Consider the following 12,897-nt stretch of genomic DNA (forward strand, 5'->3'; position numbering starts at 1 on the left):
CGATGGTGCGTGTTTACGCCATAAAGCACTTGATGTGATTACGTCACTCAGGATGTACATTCTTGCTACCATCAAGTTTCCTGCGCGTGTGTAAGCATAAGTATTTTCGTTATTAATAGTTGTAATAGTTAGTAAGTAGTAATAGTAATAGTAGTAGTAGCAGCAGTAGCAGTAGTTGCGGTTCTTCCTTCCAATTTTATACTTCCTTTATTTAGTTACTCTGAAGCTGACGTCGCTCTGCTTAGCACGAAGTCTTTAATTTAATTCCAGACAACGGCAGCTTCATTCTGATGGAGGCTGAGTGAAAATGCCCGTGCACTTAGCTTTAGGTGGGTGTCATGTTAACCCTGCTCCCCTCCACCCTCCCCGCTGCACGGTTTCTTTCGTAGGCCGTGTGAAACTTTCGGAAGTTAAGAACTATCAATAATTTTTTTCATTGAACGATTAGTGTAGAGTTCATGTGATGCTTTTTTTTAGCCTTGTTTTGCTACTACAGCTTTTTTTTTAATAATGCCATACTTACAGGTCACTCGCTCAACAGGGCATCATACCTATATCTCATTTGCTGTTCCTCCTGCAGCTTGACATCAGCGACGATTACAACACGTGGCAGGTGACGCGGCAAAGTATGATCGCAAACAACGACCTATCGAGCTTCGTCAGCGAACGAATATCCGTGCTGGCGCCGCCATTGGAGAAGGACGCCGTGCTTGAGCTCAGCGCGGACGTCATATTCACGGAGAGCGAAGGTGCGTTAATCTCATTTACGTTATTTTATTTCTTTTTTTAAGGAAGAATTGTTTTTAGCTCCCGTTGTTGGCGATCTTCAACTGACCTTGAGCCAAAAGCCAGAGACGTTATCTGGGTACTCAAACGAGAACACCCGCGCAAGTTGCGACAATAACACGAGATCACCCGTTGCAACCGTCGAGACCCGATTACATAGTCTGTTACTTCCAAAACTAGTTTCGAAAATATTGCTTCCGAGTTCTTCCAAATGCTTGTTCACAATAGATGGTTTTAGCAGAATGTTTTCTGCTGCCCGCTCTGCTCTCGTAGACCCGCTCCGCCCCAGCGGATGAACAGAAAAACAATCTATTTTAGCCGAGTGTACACGCGTTCGGTGGGCGTGCAGTCACATGCTGGGCCACCTGGTGGTGCAAGATAAAACAACAGCCAAAAGCATATAGCATATTCGAGTTGACTAGTGCCATGCAGCGAAATTTTTTTAATGTTGCAATTTTCAAAACAAATATTGGTGGTATTTACCGTTTTTATTGATTTATTTCTATTTATTATTTTTTGCGCGGTGGGTGGATTACCACATGAAGGCTGCGAGGCTGCTCTTAGTCGAAGACGCTTGATGTGTCACTTATCTACTCGTCAACAGATCGTCGTATTCCCAGCCGGGCTTCTGGCGCCTAGTTTTCACTCTCATCTCGTTCCGTTAGGCAATCTGTCAAAGGTGCAAAGCGTTTTCCGAGCAGATCAGCCAATCCGCGGCTAAGCTAGCCACCCCACCGCGGGAGTCGCGGCAGCCATTTTGTACTTTCATTGGTCTCGCTCGCCGCGCTTGCGCGCTCCGCTCGGCGAGCTCTTTAGCGGAGCGGAGGCGCCCGTCCGCTCACGCGCTCGTGGCTGAGCGTTTAGCGCTTGCGCATGCACTTGCGCTCCCGCTCGCTGGCTTAGCGGAGCGGGGCGAAGGAAGCGTTCTGCTAAAACTGCCTAATGTCACTCAAGCTGTAACTTGTTTTGCTGAAGTTTCATTTGTCATATCCAATGGGAGGTGGGGGGCGATAATCAGAAGGAAGATATACAGGGCACTACACACTCGATTGTCATCTTTCGGTGCTAAGAGAGAGTTGCCTGTGCTCTTTTCGACGCCAGCGGTCCGTGAGGTCCGCGGCGTGTCCGGCGCACCGATGATGGCTATTAGACCGCAACGAGGTTTGCAATGTGGTTCTGTCTGTGACATGAAACTATTGCGCCCACTTAAGCTATCATCATCATCATCATCATCATCATCATCATCAGCTTGGTTACGCCCACTGCAGGGTAAAGGCCTCTCCCATATTTCTCCAACAACCCCGGTCATGTACTAATTGTGGCCATGCCGTCCCTGCAAACTTCTTAATCTCATCCGCCCACCTAACTTTCTGCCACCCCCTGCTACGCTTCCCTTCCCTTGGAATCCAGTTCGTAACCCTTAATGACCATCGGTTATCTTCCCTCCTCATTACATGTCCTGCCCATGCCCATTTCTTTTTCTTGATTTCAACTAAGATGTCATTAACTCGCGTTTGTTCCCTCACCCAATTAAGGGATAAGAAAAGAGCAGATTGGGTGAGGGAACTTAAGCTATACTCCGTTCCATACATAGCAGTCGACGTTGTGGAGGCTACAGAAACTTCTTGCTGTGGCTTCGTTCGCACTTGCATATAGCTCTATGGGTTTTGACCGCAATTGTGGGCAACTGTCTTTTATATGGGAACAGTATTGAATGAAACAAGTTTCAATCCTTAGAAACAAACACACTGTGTCATACGGCTGCTAATGCGTTGTTTCAGATCATTAAAATTTTGGGTGTTCTTTTGGGGTTTTTCTTTTTGTTTGCAACCAGTCGCGAGGAGCCTCACGTGCAAGCTCGCACGAGGGAACGATGTTGGCGTGCAGCGAATCATGTACGGAACGCCCAGCGAAGCATGGACGGAACGTGAGGAGTGATACGTTTTCTTGGCAGAACTTCTTGCATAGCTTCCACAGCGTCGACTGCTATGTAGGGAACGGAGTATAGTGCACAGTATGATGTGGCGCAGTGTGGTGAGGTGTGCCGTTGCGAACATGCACTACACCCATTTTAACATTGTGGCTAGTATCATCTCTAACCAATGTGCTTTGCCGGTAGCCATTTCCTGCTTACATCTACTCTCAATTACGGGAGAGCCAGCTTTCTTTTTTTTTTGCGCTATACGCGAAATCTACGAAATGGCCGTTGGCAATGCTCGTGCGAGCACCTTTTGAGACAGCCTGTATGCTCGTGAACAGTAGGGTACGGCGAAGCATATATATATATATATATATATATATATATATATATATATATATATATATACCCCTTTATCTCCACATGAAATAACGGCCGAAGCAGGTCCTAGGAAGTCCCAGCCCAGGATAATTTCAGGGATCGGAAGAACAAGTAACGCAATGTGGTTGCGAATGCCGTCGATGAAAACACGAGCAGTACACTGTCCGTCGGGGTGAATGAACACCTTATTAGCTCCGCGCAAAACAGGTCCCAGATGAGGCGTTTTTTACTTTCCGGAGTCGCGAACGCAGATCACTACGAAGAACAGAAACGGCGGCACCGGTATCGACGAGATCTGTCACGGCAACATCTTCAACATCTGCATAAAACATGTTGGCCGAGCGAACAGGAGGAATTCGTGATGACCGATAGGAAGCATTTTTCCCTCTAAAAGCTGCATTTTAGTTCTCCGAGAATAGAATTCTGGGGCATTAAAGATCTAAACCACAATTTCATTATGAGGCACGCCGTAGTGGGGGACTAATTTTGTCCATGACGGGACATTTAACGTGCCCCCAATGCACACGACACGGGCGTTTTTTGCATTTCGCCCCCATAGCAATGAGGCCGCCGCGGCCGCTATTTGACGCCGCGACGTCGCGCATCAGCGCAACACCATAGCAGCTAAGGTACCGCAGCGGGTCAGTTTTCGGAGTGCTGGTCAGGAAGATGTGAAGTGGGGCGAAGTGGTGATGTAGAGCGCCGGTAGGACGGAGAACGACTCCGGTCACTGCAGCCGATGTTGTGGCTCCTCTCTTGTTTTTGGAACACTGTGCTGTGAACAAGTAAGATGTACAGTCCTTGAATATTGAAGCCACTGCACTAGGGCCCAGTCGTAGTACCAGCAAAGGGGTCTCGATAACCTGTAACCTTTCCAGTCTTTTCGTTATTATAGACAGACTTCTTTATGAGAAAGCTCTCATGGAAGTGCAGCGCACAGAGCTGCAAAAACGAAAACAGGGGACTTTATCACAAAGCGATGTCTTAGTGTCTCCGAAAGGATAGTACTCATATCATGTATATGTGCTCAAGGTAGTTTTTCTAGTACTGTCAGATTAGATTCTTTCGAGATGCAAGCACAGGCTAAACGAACACTTTTAACAGAAAACACATGTGCTCCTCAGTTAGCGCGTGCTAAAAGATCGAAAAGGCATGCTTCTATTTCACAATTATTCTTGTCGTTAAGTTCGGCAAGATCATTCCGCGAGAATCACAGCGGCTGAAGAGCATGTAAGAACGTACAGCAAGCATATTAAGCAAATGAACTATGAGAGCGAATCTAAATGTTACGACTGCTCAACTTAACACCGAATTGATCAAATGAAGAGAGCCGAAAGCATCGCCAACGAAGCTTAGAGTCACCAACTGCGTAAATCAAGAAACCATATCCATAACCATATCTGTCTGGTTTCAAGAAATAAAGCTGTGAATCCGCTTCCGTGACCAATTTACTTTTCCTCCCGCTAGCAGGAACTGTTGGGACGCTCAAATCCGCTGGTATTACTAGCTGGTTTATGCTCGCGCGGATCATCGCACAGAACGTAGTATTTAGTGGCCGGCCTTTTTATTACGCCAAATTGACCGCGTACTTGCATGACAGAATATATAACAGATGGTACCGTCTACGGCGATGTGTGACTGAAAAGTAACTTCTCTACAGCTCGAGTCGCAGTACTATTTCTTCCCAACCGCAGAACAAGAGCAGACTAAGCGAAACGTTGAGAGCTCTTGACTGCACTCAACGGCAAGAGCTGGCGTTACTTAGAGACCTTCTCTTTGCAAGACATCCTTCATATTTGATTATTAATTTCAAACAATTTGGCAAATATACGACATAAAGCTAGTAAAAGCCAACTCTGCCTGCTTTACGCCACCTCTGTGCGAAATATCAATGCGACAGTTGTCGTCGATCAGCTGTAGGAAACATTCTAAGAGTCCCTCCAATGCCTCGTCCCTCTCAGCGATGCAATGGATTGTGGGCCTAACGCTCAATGTGTTTGCACTGACAATGAACCGTAAAAGCGCGCATGAAGGTACACAAGGAGCTAATTAAAGCAATCCTTACCCTTGAAGAAGCTGTAACTTAGTAGTCCTCGCGTGGGTATGGCACGCAGCCACTTGTTTCGCTGGGCGTCATCCTTCGGAAATGAGAAGACTTGAATTTTCGAGTCTTCGTCGTAGTTTCCCCGGCATTTCGGCACGCAGCACTTGTATGGCATGCTGATAGCTGCAATTCACGGCTTAAGCACCACCACATGCGTTGACAATGCGCAGGAACGCACAGCCAGTACAGAAACACAAAAATTGGAGGACGCTTAAGCTTCGCCTTCACGAGTGGAACGCGATAGCGTTATCGCACCCCGTTCCCACCGCCCACTCATTCGCTTGGCGTGCTCTTCAGTCGGCCGCATTGTGCTCAAACGAGACGAAGGGGAGAAGCGGACGAATGGCGCATCACCTGTCGGGGCAGCGCCATACATTGCGAGAAGGGGGTCTTCTGTGTTTGCTCCAAGATGGCTCTGCGTGTGCGCCAAGCGCAGAAGAAATGTAGCGGAAACGTACTTCGCTACTCGTTTAACTGCGACTTCTGTAATTTACCCGCTCATAATTACTGATATACACCGCAGTATAACTTTCAACGGCACGTTTCTAAGGCAACACCGCATTCACTAGAGGAGGCGCTTTTGTCCTGCATTGCACCATCAAACTCATGGCTGAGTAGTAGCGTCTCCGTCTCACACTCCGGAGACCCTGGTTCGATTCCTACCCTGCCCATCTTGCAAGTTGTTTTTATTTATGAATTGCCTTCCGGGATTTTTCACTCACGGCTAACGGTAGAATATCTCACGGCTCACGGCTAACGGACGCCGAAGACACCGGCTTTTCTGCTACACGAACTCCTAAAAAACCACGCCAGAACTATACATGCAACGTCGGGTTGGTTGCTGCTTGTCCAGTGCAGGCAATGCTGCGCCGACTACGGTGTTTGGTTGGTTCGCTCTCTCGCGCGCGCACACCGGATGCGACCGCATACCGGATGTGACGTTGCCCACGTGACATCTGGTAGTGCACAGGGCCTTCAATTTTTCGGAGGCGTCGGTATTTCCCGCCATGGACGCCGGACAGTTGGCACGGATCGAGTGACAGCGGGCGCTTACTCGCTAAAGACAGCAACGCCAGAGGACTGATCCGTCTGTGCGACAACGTGAAACAGAAGCGAAACTTTAATGGAGAGAAGAAAATCCCCAGCTAAGTCAGGCACCAGTCAAGGCTCAACAACAGCGAAAGAAAGCGAATCCTGCGGTTAGAGCTCAGGAACGCTTGCCAATGAAAAGCTAAATGTAAATAAATGTACACATCTAGTAATGTACATAGTATTGCTATATTATCGCGAGATACTCAAAAGAAGAGCCGCCGCGAGAACGACGAAGTGGGTCTGTGCCCTTGGCGCGAGCAAATGTCGGCCTGGCGTTCTGGCTCCAGTGTAAGTAGCCCCTAAATAGTTTCTTCCGTCTGTGTCTTTCTACACGTAAAATGGTGGTAGAAGTGAGCGATCCCCGTCCTCGCCACGGAACTCCGGAGTGGTCGGTACATCGAGCTTGTCACCACGCCACCCGGTGACGAGCCTGCCTCTGCAATGGCTTCGGCTTGTCCGACTGCTCCAATCGTCATTGTTGCCCAACATCGCGACCCCCCGGTGTGTTCTATGGCTTGGAGGGACAGGGTGTTGATGAATGGATCAAGCTCTATGAACATGCCAGCGCTAATATCAGGTGGGACCCAACCACTATACTCGCCAATGTCATCTTTTATCTTGGCGGCACCCCACGCGTGTGGCACCAAATGCATGACGACGAGATAACCAGTTGGGACAGTTCCAAAGAAAAGCTACGGGAACTGTTCGGAGACCCCACTGGGCGAGGTTGTCGCGAGAAAGGCTCTTGCATCTCGTGTTCAGACACCTACAGAGCCATACGTTTCATATACCCTCGACGTCTTGGCTCTATGCCGCAAAGCTGACCATGCTATGTCTGAAGCACATAAAGTGGTGCATGTGCTGAAAGGCATGGCGGACGACGCTTTCATTTTGCTTGTTTTCGGCAACGTCTCGACTGTCGACGCCATCATAGAAGAATGCCGTCGCCTTGAACAGGCTAAGAGCCGCCGTATCGCACATTACATCACGCGGCTACCCAACACTGCTGCTACGTCGACATGTGAGGGTCGACCGCGTCGGACTACCACATGTGACGATGTAACCCGTATTGTTCGCCGCGAACTCGAGGCCGCCTGTTCGCCAGCTTTCTCAGCGACGCCTCCCGACCCACCAGCAACCACGATTGCGATGATTCAGGCTGTCATCAGACAGGAATTCGAGAACATGGGTCTGAACTCCGTGTGTTCAACGTCTCAACCCAGCATTCCCCAGTTCTCTAGCGACCCTCCTCGTCCCCGGCAGTCTTTTTCTGCCACATCTCGCCGCAACCCGTCCGAATGGCGTACCCCTCATGACAGGCCGATCTGCTTCCACTGCTGTCGCATCGGCCACATCGCTCGTCACTGCATCAACCTATGGCCAACACCTCCTCGAACATACGCCGCCGCTTATTCCCGTACCTTTGGACCTTCTGTTCCCTATACTACCCGCCATGAAACCACTGCCGCTAATGATCCTGCTCCGAACATTCGCTACAGCCGCTCGCCATCACCTCGACGCCATCAGTCTCGTTCGCCCCAACCCAATCGCTTCTCTTCGCCGCCTACCGCCTCCCGGATCCCGCCGGAACGCTAGGCACTGCAGCTTCTGGAGGTGAAGCTGCGTTGTCCACTCTGCCCTCAAATCCTCTGCTCACGTTACCTACGAACCAAAACCTTCTTGACGTTGACGTTGACAGCTATCCTGTCACGGCACTCATCGATACAGGAGCACATCTTTCTATTATGAGTGCTGACTTCCGACGACGACTGAACAAGCTCCTCACCCCAGCGTCGGCACGCGTCGTCCGCGTTGCGGATGGCGGTACTGTGCCTATCATCGGCATGTGTACGGCACGTGTTAGCATCGCCGGCCGCCACACTCCTGTCCTCTTCACCGTGATTGCTCATTGCCCTCACGACCTAATTCTCGGCCTCGATTTTCTCTCCGCGCATTCTCTCTTATTGCCTGCTCTGCCACTACCCTTCGCCTTGAGTTACCGATTCTGGCAAAACCTTCTGACGCGCCCCAGTGCCGCTTATGCCCCACCGGCTTTATTCGCCTGCCGCCAAAATCAATAGCCTTTATTGAACTCTTGTCTTCCCCACCAGTCCCTGATGACGAGTACCTCGTCACTCCTCTGCCCGACATTCCACTACAGTATGGCGTTACCGTGCCTCACAGTATACTTACTATTACTGCGAACCACACTTTAATGCTTATCTTTAACTTTGGATTGGCAAAGCAAATTCTACCGCAAGGTATTTGCCTTGCCGCCATTGATTGTCTCGGCGACCATCACGTGGCAGCGTTATCGACCGATGGTTCTTGCGAGCTCAGCAGGCCCTCCGTGCCAGCCTCGGGCGCCGATGCCAACATAAAGAAAATGGTTGCGACGGACCTGTCCTCCGTGCAAACTGAAGACCTTTGCCAAGTATTATCGTCCTACCGAGACATTTTCGACTTCGACGATCGCCCTTTAGGCCAGACGCTCGCGGTCAAGCATCAGATTCTTACTGGCGATGCTACACCTATTCACCGACGACCGTATCGAGTTTCTGCGTCGGAACGTCGAGTAATTCATAGTTAACTGAACAAAATGCTAGATAAAAACATCACCGTGCCTTCTTCGAGTCCCTGGGCGTCACCTGGGCAGAAAGTTCCAAATGCACTAAAGTTACAAAAAAAAATCAGATCTAAAGTCAACCTCAAGTAACAAAGGAAAAGAAACAATGCCTAAACATAAGAAAAGAACAGATAAATAAAAGCAAGACAAAGCAAAAGAAAACCTAAACACAGAAAAAGAAAAGCAAAACACAAATGGAAGAGCTAAACGCAAAAATACTTACGATAGTATAAAAACAAAACCAATACACAAATCAACAGAAGATAAACGCAAGGTAATAACAGCAATAATTCAATGGAAACATTGGGAATCACTACTCCGCACTTCCTACAGATTTCACGTTGAATGGAACAGCATCATTTTTTTTAATCACGACCATATAACGACAGCAAGGAATGAAGTCAAGGAAAGGATAAGGGTAATTACGTCTGGTTGAAATTGAAAATGTAGAAAATATTGAAGACACGATGAAATAAAACTGGAAAATGGATAACCGATCGCTACCGATCACCGATCGTCACCGATCGCTACCAGCCCCACAATCTTCGCATTACACGTGCGTTGCCCTAATACTTACTACTTGTGCTACAGCGACGGCGAGGGATGGCCTCACATCTCATATAGCACGCCCCCAATTATCAACAAATATCAACACGGTGCGACGAATAATTCTCTTTGGAATTGGAATATAGCAGATACCCACCGTATCAGCTGTATATCATATAACTTGGAGGCATTTCTTACAAAGGCTATACAATTCGTGCACACATATTGAATTCCGCATTCAGGTTCTCTATAATTTTCCTTTTCAAGTAATCGCGTGTGCGTGGCAGTTACAGTTGTACAAAGACAGCGTGCCAGATTTCACGCCGTTATTAAAACAGACTTTGAACGCTCCGGAGGGCTTCTTTACGTAATTTACCGGAAAGGCCACAATCGACCTACGCATTCTGAACAATGCTTGCGCATTTTCCGCCATTATTTGCAGTAAGTACAAAAGAAGATCTTTTTATTTAGTTCGCAAAGTTCGTTCGGGAAAGCTAGCTTGCCTCGTGGAGCGGATGGGAAATCGGCAGAGAACGATTATTTATAACTATTTTCAGTAATTCAAATTATGCCAGAAACCTCAAGCTTTTTTCTCACATCACGCCGAATATGGCCCCCATTTCCACTGAATGCAAGCTTGGATTGATGCTCAATTATCCACATGGAAACTGCCAATAACATCCGACTTACGCTTTGAAGCACTTAAATGTTGAAGCTGTTTTTAAAGAGGCTATAAATTAACAACACATTTACCTTCACGTGCTTATTCACCATAACATTCCCCCATAATTTAACCGATTTCAATCTTGGCGGCAATTACAGTTCTCTAGCCAAATTCTGGACCATTTGTAAAACGCACCCATAATGCTTCGGAGCGCTTAAACACGTAAGTTAAGGCAAAAGTAGTAATTAGCCTATACTTTGTACTTCGCCTATACGTTACCAATACCCCTCCCTTAATTCCATCAACATTGAAAGTACCTCGTTTTTGTCACCAAAGACACCAGTGAAACCGGCTACGAACCCGGTGTTATGCATTATAATTAGGAGAAAATGAGAATTGAGCATTTATTTCTAAAGCGCATAAAGCCCCCTCCGGGAAACCCCGAGACAACCCTAGTTGGCGCCTACGCAATGATCCTCGCGTCGGGGCGCCTCGGTGCGATTTGTCGAGGATTCCATCAGAAACTCGCCCAAAGCAACCGCGAATAAGCGACTTTACCATGAACTAGGGTTCCTGTATGTGCTCCCGAAGGTAGAAGAGTTGCGCATAGATCCGCCAGTATGCCCCAGCTATGCAGTGAAGCCACTCCTCGCGCGCGCGGAAAGCAAATGCCGCGTAGTGTCCCACTTGCTTCCTTCTTTTTTGTTAGCTGGTCGCGAGCCAATAGTTCGTGAGCGCTGAACAAGGCGACACTTTTTAATGTAGGCTATGCTCGAACCATTGGCGCGCCCGGAATGGGGCAGGGTTCCAACACTCTGAAACTTTGTATGTACACCCGTGACCAAAAGTATACTTCGCGTGTAAGTGTAAGCTGAAATTAAAGACAACAGTACAAAATACGCGTTGGGGATTTTCTAGTCCACTCGTCAGTTTCCGTTTATGCAAGTTAATTACGAAGAAACTGTGTTTTTTTTTCATCGACCCTGTGGTCTGTATACAAGCACACGCATGATCGTACATATAGGGCGTAGGATCCCCCTGGATCCCCCGAAATAAAATCTTGACTATGCCCGCGGATCGAAAAGCTCAAAAATGCGCGTGCAAACGTGCTGTACCTTGCAACAATAAGCTGTGCAATGTTTTCCAACATGCCTATGAAGTTTTCTCACCGAGGCCGGAAGGCAAGAAATGTTTTAAAGGGTGTTTATAAAGAAAATCTCACGCATGTGAGGTGGAAACCAGCCGGTTAATGATCGTTGTGAAGAGAACTAACGTGTCTGCAGTTATGTCAGGGACCGTTAACAGAGCGTCATTTATCACTAACCGTCGTTCACAGCAGCTACACGTTTTCGATATATGCGGTGCCGACACGTAGATTTAAACACATTTCAAGTGTTCACATGCGCACATTTTAGGCAAAGCTTATTTTTACGATTCATTCATACCGCAGACTTACCAGCTGCAGCTGCGTCGTAGCAGCAAATCTTCAAGTGGAAAAAAGATTAAAGATGGACGAGCGTCTAGATCAAATTTATTTCATACAAGGAAATGGCTGACCAATGGCTGCAGGCAGAAGGGCAAAAGTGCTGGTTCTTGGAGCCTTGGGGGGCAGGATTCAATGCAACTAGAAAGGTAAACCGATATATTAAGAGCGACAACAGGTTATTTTTATTGTACTAACCACGTCTTCGCACTACTCGGGTCAATTTGCAATAACACAGCTCTTCTTCAAAATACAGGAATAATTTTACGTTCCACACGTCGACAATTAAAGGCCGCTCGAACAAGCAAGGTATTGCGGGCGGTAAATGCTGAATCTATCCCAGCTGTCGGGAGCGCGCGAGGTTTTCGGTTACTACAAAACGATGAACACTAGCCCATCAATCAACGTTACATGAAAAATCAGAGCACCGACAAAAAAATTAAAAAGAACAGGAGGGAAACTCCAGGGTGCAGCCGGCGAATTGTATCCGCTAATATGTACTCTGTTTTGAAAACACTGATCTAGAGCCTCATAATCAGAACAATCGTACAAGCAAGACAGCGAATTGGATGAGTTGGTAAGTTAACATTCTTGGCGTATTGTCGTGCTGCACATATACAGCAAAAATCGTACAAATGAACAACGTCTCATGCCACCCGCGCGCATGTCAGCGTTAACAGGGCTGTTACTCGAGATAAACGTTGCTTCAATGTAAACAAGGCGAACGCCTCTCGCCTATCATTATCCCTTTTGGGGACGGCCGGTCTAGGCTGATACGCCGTGGCCACACTAGTCGCCGGCGCACGTCTCCCCGACAGCGCGGCACCGCGTAATATGCTTCGCCACCTTCCGTGCGGCTCGTGCTGTTTGGTGCACTGCGCCCGTCATACTGGAATACCGGCGTCAATATGATGTGCTTCGTATCACTTCACCAAGGTCCTTGACTTAACATCGTCGAATAACGTGCCTACAGCCCGGAGCTGATGAATTCACTCGACTGTCCGCTTGACTGCAATGTCGATAGCACTAATGGAAACGACGAGGCATCGCGCCTGTGAAGTTGGCTTCGCATCGGCGCAGGTTAACATGTGATGTCAATTTTGCGCCACGTGATAATGCTCGGCGAATAGTGATGCGAGCGGCGCCTGAAAAGTTATGCGCGACTCTGGTCTCTGCGGGAACGTATACAGGAACACTACCGTGAACTAAAGTTTACCGTGAACGTGTTTGTGACGGCACCTGGTGGGCACAAAAGAAACTACCAGTCGGCGCGGGAGATATAAATCACTCATAATTA

General features: G+C 48.0%; 1 protein-coding gene across 2 annotated transcripts in view; it reads left to right on the forward strand.

Annotated features, from left to right (window-relative positions):
* Window positions 1–12,897, forward strand: part of LOC135916731 (neprilysin-1-like) — a 110,115-nt gene that overhangs the window by 11,596 nt on the left and 85,622 nt on the right. For both annotated transcript variants that reach the window (XM_065450181.2, XM_065450182.1), the window contains exon 5: window positions 581–749. In XM_065450181.2, the coding sequence (XP_065306253.1) occupies window positions 581–749 (169 nt within the window). The remainder of the gene's footprint in view (window positions 1–580; window positions 750–12,897) is intronic.

Source organism: Dermacentor albipictus, chromosome 4 (assembly GCF_038994185.2).
Source record: "Dermacentor albipictus isolate Rhodes 1998 colony chromosome 4, USDA_Dalb.pri_finalv2, whole genome shotgun sequence".
NCBI classification, from domain to species: Eukaryota; Metazoa; Arthropoda; class Arachnida; order Ixodida; family Ixodidae; genus Dermacentor; species Dermacentor albipictus.